The 27,934-nt window shown below is 39.3% G+C and overlaps 1 protein-coding gene across 5 annotated transcripts; it reads right to left on the bottom strand.

Moving 5' to 3' along the window:
- Position 1: 1 nt before the first annotated feature.
- SETX (senataxin) lies at positions 2-27,488 on the bottom strand. 5 transcript variants are annotated; one of them, XM_068413799.1, is made up of 26 exons: positions 27,380-27,488; positions 26,903-27,092; positions 25,880-26,060; positions 24,310-24,520; positions 23,559-23,668; positions 22,297-22,516; positions 21,876-21,995; positions 20,688-20,859; positions 19,039-19,129; positions 13,583-18,154; positions 12,682-12,781; positions 11,971-12,147; positions 11,069-11,298; positions 10,381-10,548; positions 9,661-9,817; positions 8,705-8,806; positions 8,112-8,227; positions 7,324-7,395; positions 6,781-6,930; positions 6,138-6,245; positions 5,665-5,852; positions 5,198-5,290; positions 4,402-4,566; positions 3,841-3,939; positions 2,574-2,661; positions 2-1,523 (listed from the first exon to the last, which is right to left on the bottom strand). In XM_068413799.1, exons 3-26 carry the CDS (start codon positions 26,057-26,059, stop codon positions 741-743), a joined length of 8,472 nt encoding a protein of 2,823 aa, XP_068269900.1. In that variant the 5' UTR covers position 26,060; positions 26,903-27,092; positions 27,380-27,488; the 3' UTR covers positions 2-740. The 5 variants fall into 5 exon arrangements, with proteins under 5 accessions (XP_068269900.1, XP_068269901.1, XP_068269902.1 ...); XM_068413800.1 differs by lacking the exons at positions 25,880-26,060; positions 26,903-27,092; positions 27,380-27,488 and having other exon boundaries at positions 24,314-24,352; XM_068413803.1 differs by lacking the exons at positions 3,841-3,939; positions 4,402-4,566; positions 5,198-5,290; positions 5,665-5,852; positions 6,138-6,245 and having other exon boundaries at positions 1,435-1,523.
- Positions 27,489-27,934: the final 446 nt, after the last annotated feature.

Raw genomic sequence — 27,934 nt, 5'->3', positions numbered from 1 at the left:
TGTTGCGACTGCAACAAGAAAAGGATTCCAACTGATGAAGCAGCAGCAAGAGCAAAACTCAAGGCACATTTGTATAAACGAAAGCTCTTCTGTTCCTATAAAAACAGGCAATAAAATATACAAAATAAGTAGAATTCTCTACATTCAACCAATGTACATCTGCCTTCAGTCTTTCCTGAGACACTAGTGGAGCATGAGGAAGAATCACTGCTACCACATTTTCAACATTCACTCTTTGCTATCAAATAAATTAGACTTACTAGTGCAAAGGGAAAAAGTCTGGCTGGTTTTTGGATTTTTGGGGGGTTTTTGTTTGTTGTTTGGGGATTATTTTTTTTTTGCTTTTCTCTGGTTCTTCATAAAAAATTACATCACTAAGAAATTAGCATTTGCACAAGGAAACAAGCAGCTATATATCTGCCAAATTAAATCTTAAAATAATTTTGTATACTGTACAAATATACATCATTAAACATTTACAACCTTAACTTCATAGATGACAAAATTCACTGCTCTTCCAAGCAATGCAGATACCCAACTTTTCTTTTCAACAGCTCAAAGCTATCAACCGTCAGGTATAAAGTCCTCTTTGCAATTAGGGACAGGATGGGAAAAAGATGGTTCTACTGGTAGTAGTGGTATCAATATAAGGGAGTTGTGGGTGTACTAAATAATTTAAAATACAGTCCTTGCTAGACAGAAATCTGGAATAGATTTTCAGTAGCGAGCCAATACTGAAGTCAGTGAGAGGTCTTTCTCCGCTTGGCACTGTTTGATTCTCTGTTCTCCGGTGATTCCTCTGATGTTCTCCTCGTTAAAAAACGAGTGTCTTTGTTCCACTTACTGCTATTACTTTGACCTCCTTCACTGCGGGCTTTTGAACTGCTTTTCGATACAGGAGCTCTCGAGTCCCCCTCGTGCCGAGACGCATAAGGCGACACGGAAGGCACGTCGCATTGTCCCATCGTTTGCCGGGGCTTCTTAGACGTTTCTGCTCTGGAAATCCGATCCCTGGCAGCTGAGGACACACGGAGGCCTTGCTGTGATGTTGATCCTGGATTGCTCTGGGCTGATCGATTGCTGTCTGTTGAGGCCTGCTCCTTCCCTTTTGTTTCAGTCCTACTAGCCATACTTGCCAGCCTCGGATCGCGCGGTTTCTGCTGCTCAGGAAGCGCTGCAGCCTTCACGGGTGCGGAGGCACTGCCTCTCCTGGAGTCCGCAGCCTGAGCGCCCCCCGGCTGCTGGGGCCCTCTGCTTCCTTCTGGCACTGCACGGCCCGCGCCAGCAGCGGGTCCCCGCGGGCCGCTGGCCTCCCGTGGACTTGCAAGCTCACCCCTATTGCTACTGGAAGAACAAGCCTGCACCACAGGAGATCTCCGTGCCCCTGCTTTGGCTGGGCGCTGAACTGTTGCCTTGAGCTTCAAAATCCTAACAGCGTCTTTCCTGTAGTTTTTTTCTGATGTCTTAATAATGGCACCTCTTTTCTGAGCATCCTGAATCAACTCATTCCAGTCTTTATTTTCCTTTAAAAGAGAAAAAAAGACACCCCCCAAAAAAGAAAACAGTGATCAGAAAGAAATCGACACAAATGGACAGAGGTGTCAGAGGATCCACAACCCCTTTAATCAAGGAACCCGACACAACTGTCATGGGAACCACTGTTATGTTCCTTCTGGAATGGAAGAATCTTACGTTTCACTTGCAAAAGAGCAATAGGCTCTCTGGCTGCTGTAACACAGGGAAGGTACTTTCAACCATCAGTGAGCTACTACTTAAAACGACAATTTCTATATTTATGAAGGCCAGAAGAGTTCTCATACAGAAAGCGAAACAGGACCATGGCTTTAATGCCCTCTAGTGGTGCAGCGAAGAGCCCCCCTTGGAAACAGAATAAAAATCAAGTACTGCAAGACAGTAAGTCTATTCAAGACCACTCCCTACACATTCAGTGGGCCTCTACAGTCCCCCCAAATACATAGTTTGTTTCAGAAACACCTGTTTCAAAAAGTACAAGCAAAGAGTATCCTCAGAAACCACACGACTACATGAAGTAGAGTCAAAAACAATAATCTGAAGATCAGGAGAATGTTTCAGGGTGGTTTGGTTTTTGGGGTTGTTTTGTTTTTTTAGTAATTTTCCTTGCTCAACTATCCAGTGACAACTCCAACAGCTGGAGGAACAGTAAGGATCAAGCAGGAAACTATCGCTGCCATCATCCTGTCTTACCAGTAGAGAGGTGGTTTTTTCACAACCCCCACACTTGAATTGTAAAGGGCTGTATTACAATTTAGTTACTAAAAATAATGGGAGAATAATTTCTAACTTTCCTTCTTGGAAGCAAGGAAAACAGTTTTGGTTTGTTTTGGTTTTTTTTTTTAAGTTTTTGTGACAGTTACAGCCAAAGCATTCAAAGAGAACGCTTCAGAGACCTGGATTGTACTAATTTAACCATACACTAGAGAAGGGTCCCTTTCACAGACTGGAGCAGTCTGAGGATGGTTTCCACTTCTCCAACCCTGACTTGACCTAAAAGGGTGGATCACAAAAGATCATTCGATTAACACTGTACCTACCATGAGTGTTTTCAGTCTTCCAAGGATGAAGAGGCTGAATCTGGCTCGGGTAATTGTCACGTTCAGACGCTGAAGACTTGCCAGAAACCTAGGTGACAAGACAAAACTAAGCTCCTAAACTACTTCTTCCAAGAGGCTTAAGTGTTATGAGAAAAGAAATAATATTCAATTGCAGTGAAATGAAGGTAACAGAAGCAGTTACAGGGGTGGCAGCAGTTCATGTCCCATTCCCAGATCCCACTGCAGCAGCCCTGCCTGACATGAAGGGCTTTGCATGAATTGTGTTTTCTTTCTTTCACCACCCTCATTCCTTGCAGGGAATTCCAGTTCTTTCCAATTCTTGCCACTGATGTTTCCTTTCTTACAGCAAATCCCCTCTTAATGCCAACCACTGCTTCCTTAAGTGTTCCTCAAAGTACAGAAGAAATCAACCCCACTTCACCTATCAAGACTTTAAACTTCTTTTTGACTTGAACTGAAACAGTTTAATAATATTTGACACGATTAATGGAAAAATTTTCTACTGAAATACTGAACACCAGACACGAATATTTTATTTTAAAGGTGACCTGCATCGGAAGCACATGAAGGAAGACTTTTGCTTTGTCATGCTTCAAGAGCTGAAAGCATATTCTTGCAGAAGATTTTCATAGTGCAAATATCAGACTGTCTAGTCTGGTTTTGTGGGATCACAAACCAAGGTACTGAAGCCTAAACAAACAAATCCTTAGTGTATTCTTAAAGGCTGATTTCTGTTAGGGCTTATTTACCAAAACTCCAGGTTTGTGAAACTAATATCAACCATTTCTTCTCTAATAAAAAAGCCCCCAATACGCACAGCTTATTCTGTACTAACAAAGTCTACAATAAAAAGTCAAGTGTTTGTAAAACTTAGCTTGAACAGGTCCAACATCACCATTCAGAAAGTTACAATGTGTATCAAAAGCTATAAGAAAAATAACTGCTGCAGCACAAATGGCAAAGAGCCAAGCTCCCAAGACCACTCCTGCCAAACCAAAACAGTGACAGGCTAAGGCAGCCATGCAAATTCATCAGCCTGCAGCGCAGAACACAATACTTAGCATTTCCACGTCCCTTTTGTTCAGAGATCTCAAAACAGTCACATTAATTCATGCATTAAGATACCCTTTAGTTTGCTGGCTGTGGTGACTTGTTCTCTATTAACTTACTTACTGGTCATATTAAAAATATGACTGTATGTAGAGTCATTGGAAATGGGACTTGCAAATCACTAAGAGAAACGCACCCAATTGACCCTTTCGTGCTGTTTGCCCGGACGCACGTCACTATGATGCAGTCTTTCTCTCGTCCCTGGAACGCATCCACTGTGTCCACTTCTCCTGGGCTGTTGAAGAAAGAATTAGCAAGTGGTTAAACTACGTTAGTTGAATTTTGAAGCAACGCACCGACGCAAATAGCCTAAACACTATTCTTAATGATCAGCTGTCAAAATAACCCAGGGTAAATTTCTGCTTCAGTGTGTGAAAAGAATCTAAAGCTAAATTTGCTTTTCTGAGGCCAGCATTATTGTTTAAAAGCTGTTCTGGTCCATTTATCTTGGAACTTTAGGGTTTTTCTTTTAAATCAGCTTTATTCAGAACAGCAATATAATCAAAGTATGTATACAAGTAATCACTAAGACACAGTACAAAGAGGCCACACCTGTTTTAAGCAAAATGCTTGCATGTCCCCTTTGAAGGCATGACTAAGTACAGAAAAAAGTTTGAGAGTTTTTGCCATTAAGAGGCTAAACAAAGGACTAACACACAAGAGCCAAGTCCCATTTGAAACCTCATGGTTTCTTCACCTGTTATTCTTAAACACTCTGTCAAGTTGTTCTTGAATTTTCTTTTTTTGTGCGCTGTAAGGGGTAATTATTCCAATGCGACGAAGACCCAGATCCTTCCTTTTTTCTTTAATTGTTCTAATTAATTCCATCACCAGCTTCACTTCCTGAGGATTACTAAAGGAGCTGAACAAGACAGAATGGAAACATTACAGAAATACATTTGACAGCTCTTTCAAACTCAATGCTTCAGCCCAATTTGCAGAGCGACTGCAAGTCAAAGCCCCTGATTTGAACTTTTGCAGCCTCCTTCACACAGATGCTCAAAGAACTTTCCAACCAGGTCCTGACCAGGGGCTAACAACAAGGAGGAGTGTTAGCAGTGAAAGGCTGCACCTCCCTTTAAGCTACGTAGCTTTGATTTCCTTACAGGATAGGCAAAAGGGAGGAGTGCGCCTGCCACCTTCTGGCATTACCTCAGCACGCAGCTGTGAAAGGGAAGTCACTGATAAAAATAAATCAGGAACTCAGAAACTGTTACTAGAGCTAGCAGAGACTGTAGGCATTCACTGGCATCTACTAGATAGTCAAACCAGGATCAAAACCAGTTTCAGATAAAAAAAACACAAACAAACAAAAACATTTAACACATGCTTTCAGTAAACAAGTTTTGTGTAAAATTAAATCAAATCAAGTGGAAAATGCAGTCCTGGCTCTTTAATGCATATTGGGAACAACAGAGGAGAGAAGACAACTCTTCTGAGGTAATTAATTCTCAGCAAATCTAAAACTTGACAGAGTAGAATGCAAGACTTACTCATTGTCTCGCTCCTCACGACCGTCTCCTACATCAAAAATAAGGTAGGGCTGGAATGGCCAGTCTGAAGAACATCTGTTCTGTTCTGTTGCTCTGTAAATAACATTTTTATCACTAGGTAGCCATGCAGAAATTCTAAGAACTGATACTTCATTTATTTACACCATGGTTATCAACTACAAGCAACTTTCAGCTTTTTTTTCCACGAGTCCTTAATTTTCACTGCTACCTGCATATACTGATGTCCGAGAACAAAATCTAAGCAGTAAGTATGCTCAATTTTAAGTGATTTAGTTAACTTACGTATCACAGCCAGCACTAACAGGAGATGGAATGCAAGTTTCTCCCATTAAGCATCTTCTCCCCCACACAACCTCAAGAATTTTTAGACTCAAAAGAATAGTGTCGTATGAAAAGGTTTCTTTGAAATACCCCCAGCTCAGAGAGGAGAACAGAGAGCTACTCACTTGTCAGTCTTTAGAGTCCTGCCATAAACATAATTGGATGGGAAGAGGCAGATGTCAGGGTGCATCCTGTACTGCACAGTCAGCTGCACAACTGGCAGGCTTCGTAAAACATTCCTCTGCACTTGCTCCTCCAGGTGTCTGTGCAGACGTGCCATCAAGGACTGACCGTAGCCATAATCCTGAGCTTTCTGTCAGAAGGAAAACCTGAGATTGCCTTCTGGGGAATTAGGTCCCAAATTAACGACAGGAATTTGCTTTTTGGACTTAAAACTATTTGGTATTTTCTTCTAAACTTGTAAATTACTGAAAAAAATGACAACTACTTGCACTTCAATTTTCTATTTGTGTTAGTCTTATTATTTCAGTAGAGATCACCTGCATAAATCTGAATTTTTGTCAGTGTAGTCTTTAGCAAGACAACCTTCCTTTGTGAGTTACTATATAGCACGAAAAAATACAGTTTGAACACTTACTACTGATTTTACAGTGGGAGGGAGCTGTCTGGGATCTCCAATAAGGACAAGTTTATTACAGCGATGGATCAGTGGAATCAGTGTTTCAACCTCACAGGACTGCCCTGCCTTTTGTAGAGAAAAAGTAGAAGTTGTAAGCAAAGAAGTAGAGGGAAGTTATGTTAAATTTCCTGTAACAGAGCCAGAATAACTCAGAAATGCTTTTTAAGGCTTCTTAAAAAGAAAAAAAAGAAAGAATAAAAAGAAGAATTGTTCCCTAATAAAAAACTCCAAACAGATTTTTTTATTATTATTATTAAATACAGAGAGCTCTCTCCAAACAGATACAAATATAACCCAACAGTCTGGAAACCTCTATAGCAAGAGCCACACTTTAGCCATTATCTTTAAGGAAAATTTTTTAAGCAAAAGCTGTCTGCCATTAAAGCACCAAGCAAGTCAGAAAAAGAAGCAATTAAAAGTTATTCTTTCTTCTATGGCTCTACATGGCAGGACAGGCTGGTTATCAGTTAAAAGGTGAGGATGGGGCAGTCAACCCACAATATATTACACCAGCAGCCAAACAATCACAAGTAGCTTAAGCAGAGAACAAGGCAAACCTTTAGAGGTGGAACATGCCGTGGTTCTAAACAGCTTTACTGACCTCATCCACAATGACACAGCTGAAAGGATCAAGCCCTCGCCGCCCAAAAGCAGATTCCAGCAGATTTCCTCCACTCGTACTCAGTGTGCAGCAGATGATGTCGGACTCCAAGATGATATCCGCCTGTACTTTCTGAGAGTGCCCCCGAACCTTCAAGTACAACAGGACACCGTGTCTCCTCTTCCCTTTTAGTTTTCTTGAACCACCTTAGAGCAATTTCTAACCACCTGGACAGTTCTAACTGCCAAACAGATCATGCATAATGCATCATCACAACAAAACCATCTCCATGATTACAAATGAAAGTCACAAGTTGGCTTAACTGAAGTGTTACTCTCACTTTAAATTACACCACCAGAGTACACCTGGATTTCACACCAGGTTGTCCGTAACTTACTCAGCTTATGATCTTTATCTACCTACTAGTTTATAAATACGCCCAGCCACATCAAAACCAAATCTCCACTACAATTAAAGGATACTAAGTATAATAAACCTCAGCTAATCTATTTATAAAGAGCTGCCCTAAAGATAAATTCCTACCTCCTTTAGTTGAGAAGCGAGCTGTTGTCTCTCCTTTGAAAGTCTGCCAATTTCATCATCTAACATTTGACTCTAGATGGGGGCGAGGGGACAGAAAGCACATAAACATCAGGAATAATTAACATGTATTTCCTATATACCTTTTTTCCTCCCATACCCTAATTAATTTCCTAAACATTTAGACTTGTTCAGATTGTCTTTTAATATCAAACACATCTGAAAAAGCTGATCAGTTTCTTAGAAAATGGTCAACATATTTAGACTTTCCATACACAATACTACACTTTACATTTCTGTGCAACTGGGAAAGTGTTTTACCACCATCAGAAATCTGTAATTTGAGCACAAATGCCAAATTTTTAGACAAAAAAAAAATTGAAAACTTCAAGTGCAACACATATCCCAGTATCTCAGATTGCAAGATATCTCACTACTTCCAGTTAAACAGAGCTTTGAAGTACACAAGTTAAATCATTAAGTTTTATAAATACAGTTACACTGGTGATAGAACCAAATAGAGACTAGTGAACACTGGACCAAGAAGTGGCATGATTTATCTGCTGAAAATACCAGTATAAATAGACAAAAAAAAAAAAAAATATTCCTGATGTAAAGTTCCTCATTCCCTTCCAGGCTGCTAACCAACATTTCCATTAGTTGAAAAAGCAGGTGAAGAGACAGTTACTGCTCAGAGATGGCATTAAAAGAAGAGTTCTTTGCTCTTTGGATTCAGTTATGAATTAAAAAAACCACAAACATAAACAGGATTAAAAATACTATTATCTTACTATCTCCCTCTTCTCACATCTGTGCATGGCACGCTGACGAGACAGCATGTCCAACCTTTGATCCAGAGCTTCTTTTTTCTTCTGAATATCCTGGTCACAGTCAGATGGCTTTCGTTCTGTAATAAAACAAAGGAAAACATACAGGAGGAACAGCAAAACTATGTTACAATAACACTTGTTCTCAGTCATGCATCTTACGTTATGAAGAACAAATGGACAAACTCATTTTTTGTTGCATTTTCCCTTTTCCTGTTAAGGTCTTATCTTGTAAAATGAAGATAATGAGAGGTGGTTCCAACTGTAGCTCTCAAATGCTGCATAGCTGCATTGCTTAAAAATGATGGCTTTAACATGCATTTATTATAATTTCTTTAAAAAAAAAGTTGTCTTGCTTATTTCTTTGGTTTTGCTTAGATTTTAGACCATATGTAAGCCGACACTTTCCCACTAAGACTGAGAAAAACAATGCTTACTGCTGCAGAAAAATCTTTTACCAGATCTTCCTTCTTAAAGGACACGTAGTCCCAAGTGTAAAAAAAATCATCAAGCTCTTAAAGAAGACTGAAGAAAAGTCTGATTTGCATGTTACTTACTCATTCTATGTTCAACTTGCTTATCCAGGCTAAATCCCCGGACTTCACTGTTGATTGCTCTTTCTGCACCAAGTCGCACTAATTTGATATCACCACAATTTCCTGTTTACAAAATCAGAGGCAAAATACTTTTAGAATGCTCCAATCGTGTCTGCACTTTAGTATGAGAGAAAAAAAAATAAATTCAAACATCATAGATATCAAACAAGGCTCTTCCTTTTCTGCTTTTCAGGGGTTTGCAACAATTTACTTTGTACTTATCTAAATGCAGCTACAAAAAAATTCAGTACTCCAAACTCTAAAAGATGCTGCCTAAGTTTTAGTGGTGGCTAACAGTTAAGAACATTATTTTGAATTAACTGCACCACCTCTTATACTCAGTCTTCTTTATTTAAAACTTACAGAATTCCTAAGTTCAAGAATTACTGAGTATCATCAGTAAGGCAGCTGGTAAGTCAGTATCGAATTAACACTTGGTTACAATGCAGATCTTTTTTTTTTCCCCCACCACAGACTAAATACATTGTTCGGAATTCATGTACTTTGTATTAGCCACAAACTAGGAGAAGAAAAAAAAGGGAGAGGCTCTGACAAGTCAAAATTTTCATCAGTCTGTATAGCATGATCAGTGGAGTCCAATTTTATTCAAAATCAAAGTAATAGTCCTATGTTCAAATTTTTAAGGAGTACTTAAAAACTGGTGAACTGAAACTAACACTGTGAGGGAAGGGTCAATGTCTATATAAAGACAAAGTGCAGTTTATTAAAAAAAACACTAATATACCTTTTGGAAAAGCACATTAAAATTAATAACAGTATAAAGATGTACCAGTCATGTTCTGCAAGATGATGTTGTATGATCATCTGCAAGATGATTATATGTAATCAACTGTTCCAGTTTCTCCTTCAGGTTTTGTCTATTTAACATATAAACAGAATTTTAAAATAAACCATACCTAAAGGTTCCTGTCTGTTCTGGCATTTTTCCTTAAATGAAATGATGATCTTCTTCATGAGTTCATCAACAGCAGCATTTGATGGTGCACAAACTAGAAAACGGTTTGGCTTGATCTTGGAATTTGTTTTTCGAGTTGCTTTCTCATTCCTAGTGTTCTGTAGATCAATTAACAATAAACCAAAACAGGCTCTTTAGATTGTTTTCATTTGTGATTTAAAATCCAGACTGTATGCTCATCTTAATCAGCATGCAGAGTATGGGGACTATTGCACTTGAATATCTTTCAAAGTGTATCTTACATTGAGTACGAACAAGTCAAATGATTTAATACTATTTGCATAAATTCCCTTCAACAATTATGTACTTGATGAATCTACTGGATGCTAATATGAAAACCCTTAAATGGGACAGGACAAATAACATTCATTATTACATCAAAATATTAAGGGCTTTTTTATGTAACAAGTGTTTATACTACTGATTGTGCATGTTCTCTTGATTTCACTTTTTAAGTTCTGTAAAATAAGTGTTTTCCAAGACACCCAAAAGGTATTATTTCCACCTTTACACCCTATACAGTACAGATTTAATTAAGTCAGCTTAATGAATTACACCCCCAGTACTTACCAATACTACACTTCCATTTAGTTTAAGCTATCATTGACTTCCATTGGGAAACCAAACAGCAGCACACAACAACGGCATCACATTCACTTACTTCTCTCAAAACACGAGACAGAAGTCCTACAACAGTTTTCGATTTCCCTGTTCCAGGTGGTCCGTGGATGAGGCAGATCTTGGGAAGCCCTGGATGTTGCTTTACCATGGCATAAGCTGTCTCAATAGCTCTCTTTTGATCTTCATTGTATTCATTCGTATTTGATGCCTAAAGGGATAGGGAAAAAAAAAAAATACTTATGTTGATCAAACCTTCCCTGTTCATTTTAGATATTTTCAGAATGTCCTCCACCCCTCTAGCTACAACTCAAAAACTCAAAGGGCATGGAAGCCTTTGATTCTAGGTTTGCCCTAGGTGCACACCCAATCCTGATTCAAAAGCTGTCATAAAGGTTTCGTTTACTCTACACACCTTATATTTTGCATTACCTTTCCACACTACGCCTTATTTCCTGAACAGACACCCCTCCAGTAAAGATCTGAAAGCTGCTTGAAGTGCACTACTAATATCTGTCAATACAGCAGAAACACCTGAGCAAATTCAGACTCCTCTCTATCCACCCAATCAAACAACTCTGAAAAGCACAGCGCCTCAGTGCTTTTGAAACTTGTCTGTTTGCACTTGGTCATCTCAAAAAGACAGCACGCAAAACCGGTTTCGCAGAACTCATGAGGTCCAAACGCCCACTCTGTCATCCCTAACTACCACTTCTAGCTGCAGGACTTACAGCACTTTCTGAAGCTACAGGCAAATCTCTGGGACAGAAGTCATTGTAACTGGGATTTATGATGGGTTTAGCCAAGGGACTCCTGCTCAGTAGTAGTAGACCTTTGAATGTTCGGTGCATGGTCACCAGGGAGCCAACCACCACACACTTCACTTGCTTATTTATGAAGAATGACAAATTGCCTCGAGTTTGCACAGAAAGATGACAAACAGTGTGCTGCTCCTTTTGTCCTATTGAAAGAGGGAAGAGAAAAAAAAAACAACAGATGTTGTTAGTTCAAAGAATATCCAAATTGTTAACTGAAAGATATTCAAATAGGTCACTCACACAATTCACCAGAACCAGGTGCCGCCTTCTATTAGAAAGCTAACAATTCTTGCAAAAAACTCAAACCCCTTCCCCTCCACCCCAAAAAACCCCTCAAAACAAAAACACCACCCCACACCCACCAAAATAGTGCTCTGTAAAACAACTCAGATCACTGTTTTAATCAGGCAGCACTAAACTTGATACTTGGTAATCCTGGTAATTCACTACTTCAGATCCAGAGACAGTGAGAATTTTAGCCAGTGAGACCACTGAAGTTCATGGCACTTCATATCTCACAGCAACGCACTCCTAAAGATCCATGTAGAGCACTTATCATTAGTTTCTGTTCTTACACAAAGTATTAACATCTGTATTGAAGGAAGTCCCTAGGAAAACGCACGGAAAGCAGGTCTGCAGCTTCAATTCCTGGCTTTTTATGAAGCTTCTAGCACAGAATAGCCATGCTACAGTGGAAAAACAATCCCATTTCCTCTGAGGCAAGTGGTATATTACAGCTATCAACAGCCAGCTATGAAGAAGCATTTCACAGTATCAAGAAACAACACATTTTTATTTCAACCCCATTTACTTACTAGTTAAACAGCCAGACGCATGAGAAAATCGTGTCACAAGACCAACGTGACTCACTATATGGTTCTCCATCTCACTTTCTTCCCTAAAGGTGTCTTTTTTCTTTTGGACCACCAAAAAGATTAAGTCATCCTCCTTTGGATGAAGCTGCCTTGCCAAATCACTCTCTCGAAAATGAGCTGCCCAAAAGACATTTTAAAATTAGAACATTAAAAGGAAAACAGTTACAATTACTTTCTGACTATAGAAGTACTATGATTAACCTATTGCATATACTTCAGTAACACCCATGTGTTACTTTTAAAGCCATTAAAAGCTATAGCAAAAGACTATAAAGAGTTTTAACTCCATCCTGCATTCTTAAGACTGAACATAACACTGTATAAAAATAGAGCAAGCCAAGGACTATTTTATTTATCAAAAGAAGCCAAAATGAAATCCCAAATGAGTGAGATGGAAAGTATTCCAACAGCAATCGAGTAACTTTTTGTACTGAACACTTAAGGCACAAATTCCCTGCAAAATACATATTTCTGTTACGTGCATTCTGTAAAATAGCCAATTCAAAATCCTTTTTGTATTTAAAGCAAATAAAAAAATTTCTACCTTTAAGTGCTAGCTTATTATAAGGCATCGTCTACCTGAAAATTAGAAGAGGGTTTTATAAAAAAAAAAAACAAAACAAAAAAAAACCACAACAAACCCACTCTTACCTGTAAAATCTGCTGTATTCAAGTCAGCACAGAAGTTCTGTAAGTAGAAATAGTAACTCTTCTCTCTTACTCTCTGGTTTTCCATCCACTCTTGTGCCAGCTACATGTTGGAAAATAAAAGCTAAATAAAAATACTTTGAAGGGTTTAGAGAAGAACAGCTTATCATGACTCAAAGGGCAAACATACTAATCAGACACAAAAGAAAGCTAACAGACTGTCAAGTACAAGACGCCGAAGCGTCTCACCCATTTCTCTCTTTAATATATGCACACGTTTAACACACACAGAGCAAACGAAAGCTCTTCCTCCCCGCCCAACCCCCATTTAATGTACTTTCTTATAAAGCTCTTCAAAACATACGTGGGTTCCCAGACTGCATTTTCGCCTTAAAAATACCAATATTATCCTGGTATTGACTTCATTTTGTACCTTATTTCTAAGGGAGAAGCGATGCAAAGGCTGCACTTGAAAGCAGACTTTAATTGGAAGGAACAGTGTTTTCTCACTATTAAACTATTAACGTTCAGCTGTTTGGAAAAACCACTTCTCAGATTAACTGACCCTCTCACATAAATTCTCAACATAAATCAAAACATTACATTCTTATCCTCTTTTTACAGATATTGCCATTGAAAGACCTCAGTTCCTTCAATCAAGGTTTCTGTTTTAAGCTTTATATGCTATAAAGAAAGAGGAACCACCTCCTTTTCCCCTCCATTTGCATGCTATTGTGTAACTGTCTAGATTATTTCCTCCAAATCATTCCTCTATTCAGATCTGTATCTGAACAGTTTCAGGAAATTTTCAGAAGGCAAACAGAGGACATAAAACAGTTTTTAATCTCTTAGTAAAATTTACTAGGGTTGACGAAAACAAGCCAAGAGGCAGATAGTTACTTACTGTTTCAAAGGCATTGAGCATCATCAAGGGGAAAAACGTATTAAAATAGTCATTGTATCCCTGAAATTGGACAGGAACAGAGGCTACTACAGAGTGCAGGAGATTAGTTGGAGGTCCAAACTGGCTGAAGTTTGCAAACATTTCATAAGTCCACTTTAGAACTTCATTAACAAAAATACTATGATCACGCTGCTGAGCGCCAAGAAATGAATAATGTGGTTCTTGGGCAGGTCTTCTGGAAATACTTGAAGCATTGTCATTCTGCCTATTTTGTGACTGGAGAACATTACTAGAAATACGAGGTTGAGGTACAGTACTGAAACTTGGAGATTTGCACGTTTGGTTTCCTATTGGCACAGCCTTTGCATTTGGTGGTCTGACCACCACTGGTTTCACTGCGTTCACTTTGCTTCTTGAAGCTGGCGGTGGCTTTTTAACATCTTCGAGATCCTTGCTGAAGGCTGCATTCCGTGAAGAACTTGCTGAGCTGAAAACTTTGGTAGTGGAAGGCTTTCTTGTTTTAAAAGGTGGCAGGAGAGAAGGTTTGGCAAACAAGTGATCTGCTTCTGAGCTGGTGGCTGAATGCTTACTACAGTACTCTCCTGTTTTTTCCACTTTTTCCATACAGTCTTTGTACTTACACTTCACAACAGCTGAGGATTCCTTCTGTTGAAGGCTTTCAGCACTATCCATTTCCTCTGTTTTTTTACTAGCTATAGCAGCATCTTGAACACTTTCCTCCTCAGAACATAATTCCATATCCACAGGATCTGACTGAGTTAAAAACAGATCATCATCATCTTCACTGTTTTCATTTGGTTTACAGCCATTTTCTTTTGAAGTTATCATCTTCTCACACTCATGCTGGACAACAAAACCTTCTCCTGAAGGTTCACCTTTATCATCTCCAACAAGTGCAGCAGAAGAGAGACTTGAATCCATAGGTACAGGAGGAACCATCGTACTGTTATCCTCTGATTTTCTGCTTGAGTCTGAAGAACCAGGCATTTTAGAGAGACACGTCTCCTTCACAGAGCAGCTTTCAAATTTTCTCTCACTGGCAGAAGGAGAGACAGTCTCCTCCCTTTTTTTCTCTCTTTGGTTTTTACCAGATCCTTCAACAGATGACAGTTTAAAATTTCTAGGCTTCTGTTTCATAGATTTTGCTTCCACTTTCCTAACTTTTTTGTTTCTACTCTCAGAACTTCCTGCAGGATTTTTCACTCCGACACTTTTTTTGGGCCTTGTCTGCCTTAAAAACTGAAGGTCTTGGCAGGCTAGCAACTTCTTATTATGTTTTACAGACAAACTCTGAGGAGCAATTAGTTTAGTCTTCTGTTTCTGTGCAACTCTCCCTGCAGCTTTACCATAGCAGCGCAGTTGAGCTACACTCTCTAGAGAGCGCTGGGATAATTCAAATGCTTTGCGGGGTGCCTTCTTCAGACCAAGTTTTTCTACAGTTGACGCTGGCGCAGGACGCTGCCGAACTTTCCTTGGAGGAACCACAGCAGGCGTTGACCTGACAGGTTGAGAATTTTTGGATGTAGTTTGAAGTAGGTTTTTATTTTGTGCTGTTTTAAGAACAGGAAGTTTTTTGGGACTCCTTTGGATAGTTCTTGTTACCTTAGACTTTGCTACATTCTTCCGTGGGCTCGCGCTGTTTTTCTTAAGGGCCAACTTCGAAGCTAATGAGATGTTAGATGTAGATGGTCCGGGTTCAGTCAATTTTGAGTCCAGGGTGAAGTCTTTAGCAACAGTACCTTTGTCTGCAAAATTCTCAAGCTGATCTTTTGCATTTCCCTTACTAGTAGATTCTTGCAATGTTGAATTAGTTACCTCTTTCGTACTATCAGCTTCTTTCTGATGAGAAATATTTTCTATCTGCTTTTCTGTCGAGTTTGCTGCTTCTTCTATGAGATCATCACTTATGTAATCCACATCATAACCCCATTTGTTTGTGTGATCGACTGGCAAGTCATCTGAATTACTACTATCAGCCGATGTTGAAACATGATCTTGTTTATACTCTTGAGTTGCTTCCATACTGTACGCTTGGGTATCTTGCCAAACCGAAAAGACATCACCTTCTGTTTCAAACTCAAAGTACTGAGACTCACAGTCTTCCAGTGACAAAGGAGAGCTTGGCGTCTTTGGTTCTATTTTGATATCACTATTAGAAATGCAGCTGGAAGTTGAAGGCTGCTTTTCAGGACACACATTTTCCTTCATTTTTTTTGTTCCCTCCTCATCAGCCTCACCACCTTCTTCATCAGAAGAGCCTGAAATGATAATGACTTCATTGTCAAGGCAATCTGCATCACAGGGAGACTTGGTACTTTGGCCATCACTGGAAGATCTTACAGCACCTTTCACTTTCCTTTTAATATCACATATATTATGATGTACTGAGCTTTCTTGGCTTGAATCAAAGGCAAAGTTGACACTTTTGGCATACGCAGCTAAAGATAATTTACTGAGATCTCTATCAAGCTGAGAGTCTGTGAAAGTATCATCTTCAGAAACCACCTTCACAAAATCCTCCTCTTTCTTCCCCACTGAATTGTTTCCTCTCTTGAAATATTCTGAAAATTTGAACAACCTGTCACTTGATTCACTCTTCACTGACAGTGGTCTGATCTGAGCAGCAGGGTTGGATATATCCCTCTTGTTTTCAGAGCTAGATGGAACGCAGCCATTTGCTGAAGTTTTATCCATACAGAGTGTCTTTGAAATTTGACCTTTACAGTCATATTTAACAAAGTCATTTAAATGAGGCTGTTCCCGGTCTGAAGTTTGCATGTCAGTGTCTGTCTTGAACACAGGCTTCAACAACGAACTTGATTTTTCTTCAGTGGTTACTTTTTTCAGTAAGGTGTCACTAATCCCTGAAAGCAAAATACCGTCATCTTCATTTTCCTGCATACCAGGTTCATTTTTAGAGGAGCTAAAGCAATGTAGTGGTGTTTCTTTCGATACCTGTTTAGTGTGGACCAGTCTGGACTGAAAACTACTGTTGACACTTTTCTCCTGTGTACTTTCACAACTCCTTGGAGTATCAACAGGGATTTCATTTTCACACACAGTATTCACTCCCTGATGCTTATGACAATCTTTGCTTGTACATAGATAGCCAGTGCAAAACTGAGGTTGCTCTACCTCTGCTTTTGAAGCACTTGTTGCTAAACTGCAGTTTTTCAAATCACGTGGCTTCACTGGCTGCGATACTTTTGAGGGCCATTCAGTTTTCTGTACGTTGTTTTTCAAATTTGTGAGTCTATGCGTATCTACTTTAAACTTTGAAGAGGAACGGGGAGACATATTGCTTTCCTTTACATCTGAACTGTAAACATGTTCTGGAGAACCAATATGAGTTTGAGCAGCCAGATGCATTGGTGTTACGGGTCCTGCTTCACATTTGTTTTCCAATCCTCCTCTTTTCAAATCTGAATGCTGGGCATTTAGGCTAAAGCACTGATTATCTGTATCACACTTCCCTGCCACAAGATCATTGTTCCTATTTTCCTGAACTTTCCCCCATCCTTTTGTTGCCAAAGAGTTCTGTGGGCAGACATATTCCTCAATTGTCAAGTCATCAACTTCCTTTTTAATATTCACCACGAGGCCTTCTGTGGATGTCCAAGATCTTGAACTTCTAGCTGCATCTCTACATTCCTCTTCCCAGGCACTCCTCCTTCTAAGGAAAGGGTTCTCTTGACAACCTTCATCTCTGCCTTCCTTCGATATGACAGCAAATGGTGAAAAAAGGTCACCACTGTCATGTACACTCATCTTGCATCCATCATCACGTGCACTCTTCTCTTGCTTTATAGAAATGGTAGGCAAAGTTGTAGAGTTTGCATTGTTTCCTACAAGCACAGAGGTATTCAATGCTCTGTCCTTTATACTTCTTATAACTTGCTTTAAACACATTTGTAATTCCTGGGTTTCCTGGATGTTCAGCTGCCAACCTAAAGATAGATTTCCTCGCAGAAGAAGATTGAGTTTGTCTAGGTATTGCTTGCAAAGAGCATGCTGCCCAATTTGATAGCCTTCTCTAAGAAGGCTGCGTATCAACTGTACACAGCCATGCTGCACAGAGTTAGAAGCTTGTAAAGATACTGCTGATGAACCTCTCACACCGTGTCCAGATGCTTTTTCAGTGCACCGTGTAAACACTATAGCTGGAAGTTTAGCACATCTCACCACTGCTTCCACCCATTCTTGGGAGCTAATCCATAGCAAATGCAGGCACTTTTTATTTCTGTGTAGTTCAATAATGGACACCAAGATCAGGAGAAAAAATTCAGAGACTTTGTCACACTGCTGAATTCTTTCATTGATAATATCTTTGATTTCTGAGCAAAGGTAGTGAATGACCTCTACTATATATGCTACACCCAAGTCCTTGAGATCCATAAGCGACTGAACAAAAGGGATGAACCACAGAAACGTGCTGTCATGGACACGCATATCTCTGCCAATATCAGACTGAAGCACATTAACCAGTGTTTGCATATCTTCATACATGTTGGGGCAGTAGTCTGGACAAATGGCAGTCTTCCACCCAGTATCCTGAAAAATAAATTCACCACACATCATCCTCATTACGCACATGTGGGCAGTTCAATCTGACAGCTTTTTTTCTAGCCATAAAGTTTACTTTCTCTCAAATCTATGTTGATTAAATGATAGCATCTCTTATATTCTAATATAAGTCAAACTCTAAATTAAAAAAAAAATGCAAAAAATAAAGATCAAACTAACACACGTATAAGGAACTCAATTCCTAAAATGTGATCTATGAAATAATTGTAAAGTAGTACTTCCTTTAAAAATCATTGTGAAACCCTCCAAAGATGTCGTTATGCTGACATAATTTAACCTCAGATAATCAAATATACATTTAAAGCCTTTAAAAGACATTTCATAAATACAACGCACCAACATCAAGAGAACACACTCACAAATTTTCTTCTGCTTTATAACAAGAAAAAAATGGCTCCGTTTTGGAGCACAGTCATTTGAAAGTACATCAGTGCATACCTCATTACTCCACACTCAATATATTAGTTTAGAATACTGAGAAACAAAAAGTAAAATACAAGACCTCAATCAGCAACTTTTCTTTTAAATTGAATTCAGAGTTTTCATTGAGGTACCAATGTTTGTTGCAATCTCGATAAGAATTCTTGGGCTCTAATACCATCTCTGCCTGATTCACAAACACACTCTTCTTCCCTCCTACAGCCTGAAAGTACCAGGTAAACAAGAAGTGACCTGACTGGCTACTATTTAAGGCACACAATAGTGACACACATTATTTAGTATTTTTTCTTTACAACATTACTAGTAGAAACAGAGTATCTTCCCCTCCATGTTTTATAGATGGTTTAAACTGCCAGTGTCATTCAGCGATCATAGTTCAAAGAACAGAGAAATAAAATACTTTTTAATACCTTTTGAGGCTTTTCTGTGTTATAATTGTACACAATCTGACTGCAAGTAGCCATGTCATCACCGTAGTCTGACTGCGGTTCAGATTTTGTCCTAAAAAGAAACACAAATCATTATAGACTCCACACAACTAACTTAAACTATAAGAAAGCCAACTGGCCAAGACACAGATTTCACTTTTCAGATACTGACCATGTCACTATTAGAACTTGTCAGTGATAAATCACACCTATGTAGAAATATATTGAAAATTGTAGAGCTTGTTCTATCCTGCTCGTAAGAGGCAAGGGAACCGACTGCCTCAGGAAAAAGAGCTTTCTACTAAGTCACGAATTTGACTACCTAGAACAAACACCCAGAAGAATTCCATTTTCTTTGAATTTTCTATGCATAAATGCAGCTCAGTCATGCCTATGTACTCATAAACTTTGCATGCAACTATTTGAACACAACACTCAAATAGCTTGTTTAACTGAAGAAAATCTGCTTTAGTATGCCTTCCTCAGCTATCTATAACATTCCATATATATATATATGTAGCTATCTATAACATTATAGACTGTGCGTGTATAAAAATACTGAACATTTAAGACATTGTTACTCAAAGTTGATTAAAAATATATCACAGGAAAACAGTAAACATCTGGTATGGTTATCCAGGTACTATTTCCCAACAACTTTTTAAAATGAGACACAGCTTCAGTTTTCAAAAATAGAAGGTACTCCTAAAGTCTTGGGACCTGGATTGTGACAAAAATCTTTAAAAGGGGCAGCAAGCCAAAAGATGGAGTTTAAGTTCATGTAACAGAATTCTCTTCCCATAGAAGCTCTTCCTAGACTTCCTAGCAGTGTACTAACCACCCACTTCTGCACTGAACAAGCACTTTACCTAATTAACTTTCTGTTCAATACTGATAATATTGTCACTCAGACGTGATTCAAAACCTCCATTTTATCTTAGAATACAAGTATATAAAGACAAAACCTTTCAAAAAAGTCTCTGATGCCTGCTACGTGTTTCAAAGCATTTCATTTCCGCAGGTCACTATGTCATCCAAGCTATTAAAAGCCAGTTGCATGACTCTCACTTTATTACCTTTCCTGAAAGGAATACATTCAGAAAAGGAATAAAACTTTTAAGACCATACAGTACCGTCAAGTAAATCTAATCTTGAGAAATATTTAAGACTTAACACGAGCTGAAAGCAACTTCAGATCAGCTGTCATCTGGAACTACAACAGAATCTAAAACTATGTCACCCACTGAAAATTCTTGGTAAAATTACGGGAATTCCAGAGTCTCAAACATGGCAATCTTCATTAAACTTAAGTGCAAGTTGGTTATAGCATTAAATAAGCACTAAACAGTTCGCAGTCTTCCTGATCCTTCAGGAAAAAATCCTGAAAAGTATAACAGAAATCATAGTAGCCAAAAAGAAGTGAGCATATATTGTTTGGAAGAACCTCACAATTTTAGGGGATCTATTTCATCTTTCCATTGCTTGAAGTTAGCAACATCTTATTTTTTTCCCTTGCCATCTCCCTCCCCCAACACAAATTAAGGCAGCACTGACAAGAAAACCAAGACCAAGCGACTACGCTACCTGGTATTAAAATCATAAAACTGTTCTAGTCTCTTAATAAAACTGACCTCTTAAAGCTACTGCGTATATTTTTTATTTCATTGTTGTAGCTCACACTGTTGATAATGGTTTGAAAGGCTTGGACAGGATCAATAAGCTGACCCCATACTTTAGATCCGAGCTGATCCAAAATAACCATGAAACAATGCAGCGCTGGCCAGAAGGGGTCAGTAGAATCATCTGAAACATAACAGTAATATTGGGGAGTTGAAATGCAAGAGTCCTGTACATTCTTAGACTAAGGTGAAGTTGAAAGTAGTTGGTTTTCATTGATTTTTCTTAAATACTAATATAAAGATACGTATTCTAGTAAGTTGCAACTATACTTTTTAACCCGGATGAAAAAAGTCAACCTCACTTACGTGTGCAGAAATACACTGCTCTTTATGCAGTCTTCTGTCAACAGGAACCTGGATTAACTATTACTAACATTTCCCAACTCTATGAAACTGATTCTTCCACACTAATTTTTGCAGTGCTGTTCTAAGAAGTGGGTACTTCTTAGTACTTACACAGCTATGACAATTTATACTTCATATTTAAGCTAGAAGCAATTGGTTTTCCTTCAAGGGTGTTCTTCCTTCTTCATATAAGATAATATCATATCCTCAATAAACATACTAAGCTTATAAAGATCTAATCATTTAAGAGGAAGCCCTGGTCTTGGGCTCATCTGCATTCCTGGGCCATGTCATGGCATATGGCCTACAAGAATGGCCCAAGGGCTACTAGTCTAAATTCCCAGCTGCAAATGGGGTTCCCTCAAACAGAGGGGCAGAAGAGTCAAATTTTAAGCAAGTTGTGGCAATTCAGAAGATGTTTCTTTATTTTAGGACTTAAAATTCAAACTTCATGCCACAATGAAACGCATATTGTACCTGTACATTAAATAAAAACAATATAGTAGAAATCATAAATTCTTCCTCTCAAAATCTCTAAACAAGCCTTATGCAAAGCACTGCCATCCCTTCTCCACTTGTTTGTCTGAATGTCATTTTTCAGTATTTGTCAGTATTGCCCAAATATTGTGCAATATTGGCCATCTTCCAGAAGATAAATAAGCCTCAGTTAAAATCACCTCAGTATTACACTACTATTACACTACAATTGAGAATTGACTCAATTAAACAAGGAAGTTTGATAAAGATGAAAAATAGGCTACGAAGTGTCTTAATCTCAGTATCAAAATTAGTTACCAGCTGCTCCTTTCTCCATGGTGTGAAGTATAGACTGCATGAAATCATTTTGTTTGTCTGGGCCCAGTAACAAGGAGTCCATAGCTTGTTCTTCCAGCACTGTTAGCAACATGCCAATCCCTAAAAAAACAAAAAGCAGCAGCCTGTCTGTATATTTGCAAAATTTTTTTCTAATTTTCACCAAATCAAGGATCATTTTCCAAGTGCCATTACCAGGGTAACACTTGACCAAAGAGATCAGCAACAATGTGAAACTAATTAAACACTACCTCACTACTGCAGTTGTACAACGTTCAATTTTCCCATCTGACACGCCCCAAAATAAACAGCATCTATGAAACAGTAGAGCTCCGACTTGAAAGAAGTGTTACGAGATGAGAGGCTATACATACACATGCATTTCTGATCACAAATAACTCACCTAGCCAATAGTTCTTGTAGTTGGCAGTATCATACAAATGAGATGGCAGAAGGATGAGTTTACCCTTTTCAATCATTGAAGAGCTGTAAATATCTGGACTCTCAAAAAGCCCCAACTCAATAACTTTGAACAAGCAAGTCAGCACTTCCTGTAAGTCATAGTAATCATCCCTGTCAACCTTCCCTAAATTCCTTGCCGTTAGGATGGCCCATCGACGAATCTAAGGATTAAAACAAACAAAAAATCAATAAAAAGAACAAATAAAATCACAATGCTGTAAGATTAGGAATCATTGCTACTACAAATGGAACAAAAGTATATTTTTACTAAAGTAGGGTCTCATAATTGCAAGTAAGAGTTGGTCTTTTTCCAAAATAACCTTAGAAACAGGCTTACTATACCTACAACATGATGTTGGTAACAAAGTTGTTAAAACTCAGGGTCATGTATATAAATAAAACTCCTTGGGATTCATGTGACAAAGGGAAAACATTTGGCTTTGTACTTGCTTTATATTGTTTAAATGTTATTGACCAATATTTACCACTTAGATAATTGTATACTATAACAACAGATGCTAAGTTGTGCTGTCAGTACAGGACACTTGTGTGAGGGACAGTTTGTATGCCTTTAACAACTTGTTTGACAACTCTGGCTGGAGGAGGGGATGGGTGCTACTGAGGCCTGCAAGTCTGGCAAGAGATAAGGGCCTTGGGAGCAGAACAATGCCTTCGCTGTGCCTTAACTGACATGATTTACAGCTCAGGCCGGAGGAAGAGATAAGTCCTGCGGAGGCAGAGCATCTCTTCTTGCAAGTAGCTACACTATTCTCACTTTTTCAATTTTTCAGGTTCTGAATATTACTAAAATGTGAAAGCTTCTAGGGACAGAGGAAGAACAGGGAAGGAGAAGGGGACTAATACGTTAAATTACAAATCCTGGCCCACTTGAGAAGAATTCCATTTGGGAGTATAAGGCACAAATTTACAGTTTGATTGAACATCTGTAACTTCTGCTGACTAAATGCAAACAGTAAAGTGATTTCAGAAGTTACTGCAAAAGAAGAGTCTTCTCCTTCAGCAAGAGTAACTCTATTCCTACTAAAATCTCATTTATATACATGTACTGTTAAAGAAAAATACAGAAAATCAAGCACTTAAAATTCTGAATGATACCATTTTCATATTCTTGTCATTAAAAATAAGAATCTGTTCTGATGCTATTTAAAACTAAGTTTTAGCGGAACAGAAAAAGTAACTTACCACTTCATTTGGGTGTACCAAAAAGAGATAAATGCCTGGATATTTGTCAAAGACCTGAAAGGAACTGTGACTTTGTTCCATTCTACAGAGCACTTCTACACACAGCTCACCTAAAAGGACAAACACAGTTATAGTAAGGACTAATTTATACGCTCATAAAACAAAAAAGCTATTTAGTATCAAAATAAATATAATATATATACACACACACACAGGTACTTCGGTTTAACTACTATTTGTTATTTGCAGTTCCTTCAGTAGAAACAATACTGATCCCTTCCAACTGTATACTCCAAGATCCTGTCCTGGTTTCATTGGGATTTTGTTTAAGTTTATGGCCAGCCATGGCTATCAGGGCCATTAGCAGCTAAAAGCAGAGCAGCTGACACAGGCTGGCCCACAGATGTATTCTATATCATTAACAATCAAGTTCACTATAAAAGGGAGGGCTTGGGGGGGGAGGTGGGGCTGTTGTTGCTCTCCTCTCTTCTGGCCTTCTTTTTTAACTCATTGCTGACAATTGCTATTCCTGGACAACCTGCTGCAACCTGTAGCTAAGTATACTTTTGTGTGTGTTTTGTGTTAGCATTTATATTGGCTTCTTTATTTTATTAAATCTGTTTAATTTTAACCCACAAGTCTCCCTCTTTTTTCCCCAATTTCCTTCCTCAGTTGGGAAAGGGACACTGGGTGAGAGAAAAACTGTTATTGTTGAGCCCCAGGTGCGGGCTAAATGAAGACAGATACATACTGACTTTCTCATGCAGCAGCAAATACGGATATTTCAGTATTTCTAGAAGGGGCACTCGCAGGTTGTTCTCAAAATCTGGGCCCACATAACCAGACAACTGTGTCTCTCCATTCTCATCCACTATAAACAACTCATCATCTTCTCCAGCTGCTTCTTGCATGGATTTCTCCATGTGGGCAACAAGACGGGAGGTTTCCAACTCCCACAAGACCTATTCAGTGGGGAAAAAAAATTAATCAAAGCACATTTGTGAAGAAAGTGATGAAGGACATTTGTTATCACATGCAGAAACCTTAACCAGACTTTCAAAAGGATACAGTTTCATTTTGAAAAGTATCTTTCCAAGTGTGGTCTGAAACAAAGTTTTGATATGGCATTCACATTGTGCAAATCACAAAAGTCTCACTTCAGAGTTAAGATTAGAAAGTAATTTTTAAAAGAGTGGCATTCAAGCCATAAGCATTTTTATAAATTCTGTTAAATATTCATAAACAGTTTCAATAATTATTTCAGGCCACAGGTTAGTCACAAAACTTTGTTCCACTGGCCAGTATAAAGAAGTGAACAATCCAGAAAACAATCATGTTTAGGAAAATGGGAAAAGCAATTTTAAAATCTTGCCTTCTAACATATTTTGCAATGTATTAGTGGAAGGGAGTGAATGTAAACTGCAAACAGACTGATCAACTTGCTGAGTATTCGTAGGGGATTTGGCCCACTTGACATTATGCATCTAAAGTAACTGCTCCAAACCTCAATTAGAAACCAAGGCTACTTCCTACAGTTACCAGAAAGGAACTTTCAGCAGTCCAGTCATTCCACTTATTTCAATCTGTACTCATGGGATTGCCCTCCAGAGAAACATAGCTGAGTAATTTAAAGAGCATCTGCATCCTTTGACATCTGTATTATGATCAATTAGCTACAAATATTCATTTTATATGCATATACACATAAGGGAAAAATAAGCTTTCCAAAATACAAAATTGGATAGTAATGAGGGAGAATTCTAAAAGTCTTATAATAAAATAAAGGGTTTTTAAACTTTTCTGATTGTTTTTAATTGCACAATCTCACAGGCTTGCAAGATCAGATCTCTGAAATTCAAGCAGACTAGAAAACTACAAATGAGAGAGGAAAGCAAACAAAAAGAGGAACAAACCCACAGCTGAACAGAAGCCAGAGGAAGGAAGAAGATACATTAAAGAAACAGAACTGTCAGTTTGTCTGGCAGGTGTTCTTTTTTTCATATGTCAAACCATCACAGCATAAATAAAGTTCCAGCTGTAATGTCTAGTCGTCAACTTCCCAGTTAGTTCTCGCTAATTTGAATATATGCAAAACAAAAGGGTCCTCTCGTTTTACAATTGGCTCTTTACAACTCAATAGAAAAAAAAAAAAGCAGACAGTTAAAAAGCAGCACACCCTATTTCCAAAAACCAACAAAACACAGCCCCTGCACAAAACTCCCCCCTACGCCGAGGCTGGGCCACAGAAGCCTCTTCTGAAGTTTCCCTTCAGTTCCGAGTCCTCCCGCTCAGTAATGGGCACAATCAAATCTCTTCATTACCTCATGCAACCTCGGCAATTTTTCCCTTGCTTTGTGGTATTCAACCACACACTCCAGGCAGTAACAGAGATCATCGTTGGATCCTTCAAGATCTTCCGGGGACAACCGTTTAGAAGCATAGCTCTTCAGGAACTCAGTGGCATCAGGACCACTAGGTGTACACCATCGACATGTGCTCATTCTTTGGATGGAAAGAAGAAGGAATTAACAGAAGTCCAAAGACTGAAAGTGACAAAATATTTCCTTTCAGCCACAACAGTACCTAATTTTCAAGCGTGATGAGTTTCAGGATTTATGTAACCCATCAGCAGTGTACATGCATACGTTCTTGGATGTTCTTGTATCATACACGCATACAATTAAACAAATCCAGATCAAAGCATTAAATGAACATTACAGAAAAACGTCTGCTGAATGGCAAACAGTAAAAGTAAAGAACAGAAAAGAAGTCAAATTATGTAATTTGCAAACTACGAAACAAAATGAGAAAATTCACTTTACATACAAAAAAACCCCTCATCCACACTTAACGCACTTTCCAGAACTACAGTGCTGAAGTTCATTATATTGTTTTACTGGTATCTGTGGAATCTAGGTCTAATGAGTACAAAATTTAATTAGCTTTTTTTCTTAATCTCCTGCTAAAATTTATAGGTCAACAAATCCCTGTTGTCAAAACCAAAGGATATTTATGCAGAACTTCCCTGACTTCATTATTATTATAGTCAGAAAGCATCATAAAAGTCTCACTACAAATTGCTTCCTCTAAAAACAAAAGTTCTTCACTAAGCAGCAATATAGTCATCTCAGACCCTGCTAGTCTGAAAAACTCAACAAAATACTGAAAAAGTATAAACACTTGAACTAACTATAGAAAAGGAAAGACTTTTATAAGTCTATATAAAGGAAAGACTGCTTTTGTTATTTAGCATAACAAGGAATGCAAAAGGGAAACCTAGATAAAGCAAAACTATAGATTTCCTCATACATACATACTGAGAAAAAAACAATTGTGGTGCTTACCTTTGGAAAAGGAAGTTATTTGCTGTGGAGGTGTGCCAGGTTACATGGTGGGAAGGAGAACAGCGCTGCCCTGCAGCCAGGGAAAGGGGCTGACACCTTCAGCCATACACGCCCTCGGGTGCAGCACAACACCACAGTGTCCTCAACAATCCATCCCCTGGTAACCCAGTCTTGATAGTGTTTCAAAGATCTAGAGCAAAACAGTAATCATCAGAAATCGGTTCAGTTCACACGTTACAGACTAACAACTGCTTTGGTATTTAGATTAACATGCTTTATATTAAACACACATTTACTCAAGTAATAAGTATGATTAGCAACTGAATCCCTTCTGTCATTCAAATGCGGGCAACATAATATCTCTCTCACCTTTTTCTAAAAGAGGTGTAAATATTTATCTATGCACATCAAGCAAGGAAACTGCTTAAACAAGCGTACACGGATACATAAGCCCCAGCTACAAAAAGCACCCCTTACCTGTAACGCTCTGCTATCGATACGCTTTAACGCCTGCCCGCTGATGAGTGTCGACACCTGCGCACGGAAGCGCCTCAGCCGGGGCGGAAAGCGAAGGCAGTTTGCTTCCCCTCCCGCTTCAAGCCGCCGCAGCCGCCCTCAGCCACCCGCCTCCCCCCCGCAAACACCCGGGCGCTCACCAGCCCCTCCGAGAGAGCGCCGGCGTACCCTGCGCGGCTGCCCCGAACGCCGCCTCCCAGGGAGGCCGCCCGCGGCGGGGAAGGCGCCGCGCCCTTTCCGCGAAGCGGGCCCGGCCCAGCGGGGCAGCGCGTCCCCTGAGGCGACCTAAAAGCGCGGGAGCGAGACAAAGCGCCCAGAGAAGCCCAGCCCGCTCCGCGGTAGAGCGGCAGGAAGCGCCAGCGCGGTCACGGGTGGGAGCGGAGCGGAGCGGAGCCGATCCGAGCCGAGCCGAGCCGAGCCGCGTCGCGTCGCGTCGCGTCCCCTCCCCTCCCCTCGCCCCGCCCCGCCGCCGCGACTCTCCGCCACGAGCCTCCCGCCCCGCCGCCCCGTGCCCAC

The sequence above is a fragment of the Nyctibius grandis genome, chromosome 16, assembly GCF_013368605.1.
Source record: "Nyctibius grandis isolate bNycGra1 chromosome 16, bNycGra1.pri, whole genome shotgun sequence".
In the NCBI taxonomy this organism is placed as follows: Eukaryota; Metazoa; Chordata; class Aves; order Nyctibiiformes; family Nyctibiidae; genus Nyctibius; species Nyctibius grandis.
This window is presented reverse-complemented; position numbering and strand designations above follow the sequence as displayed.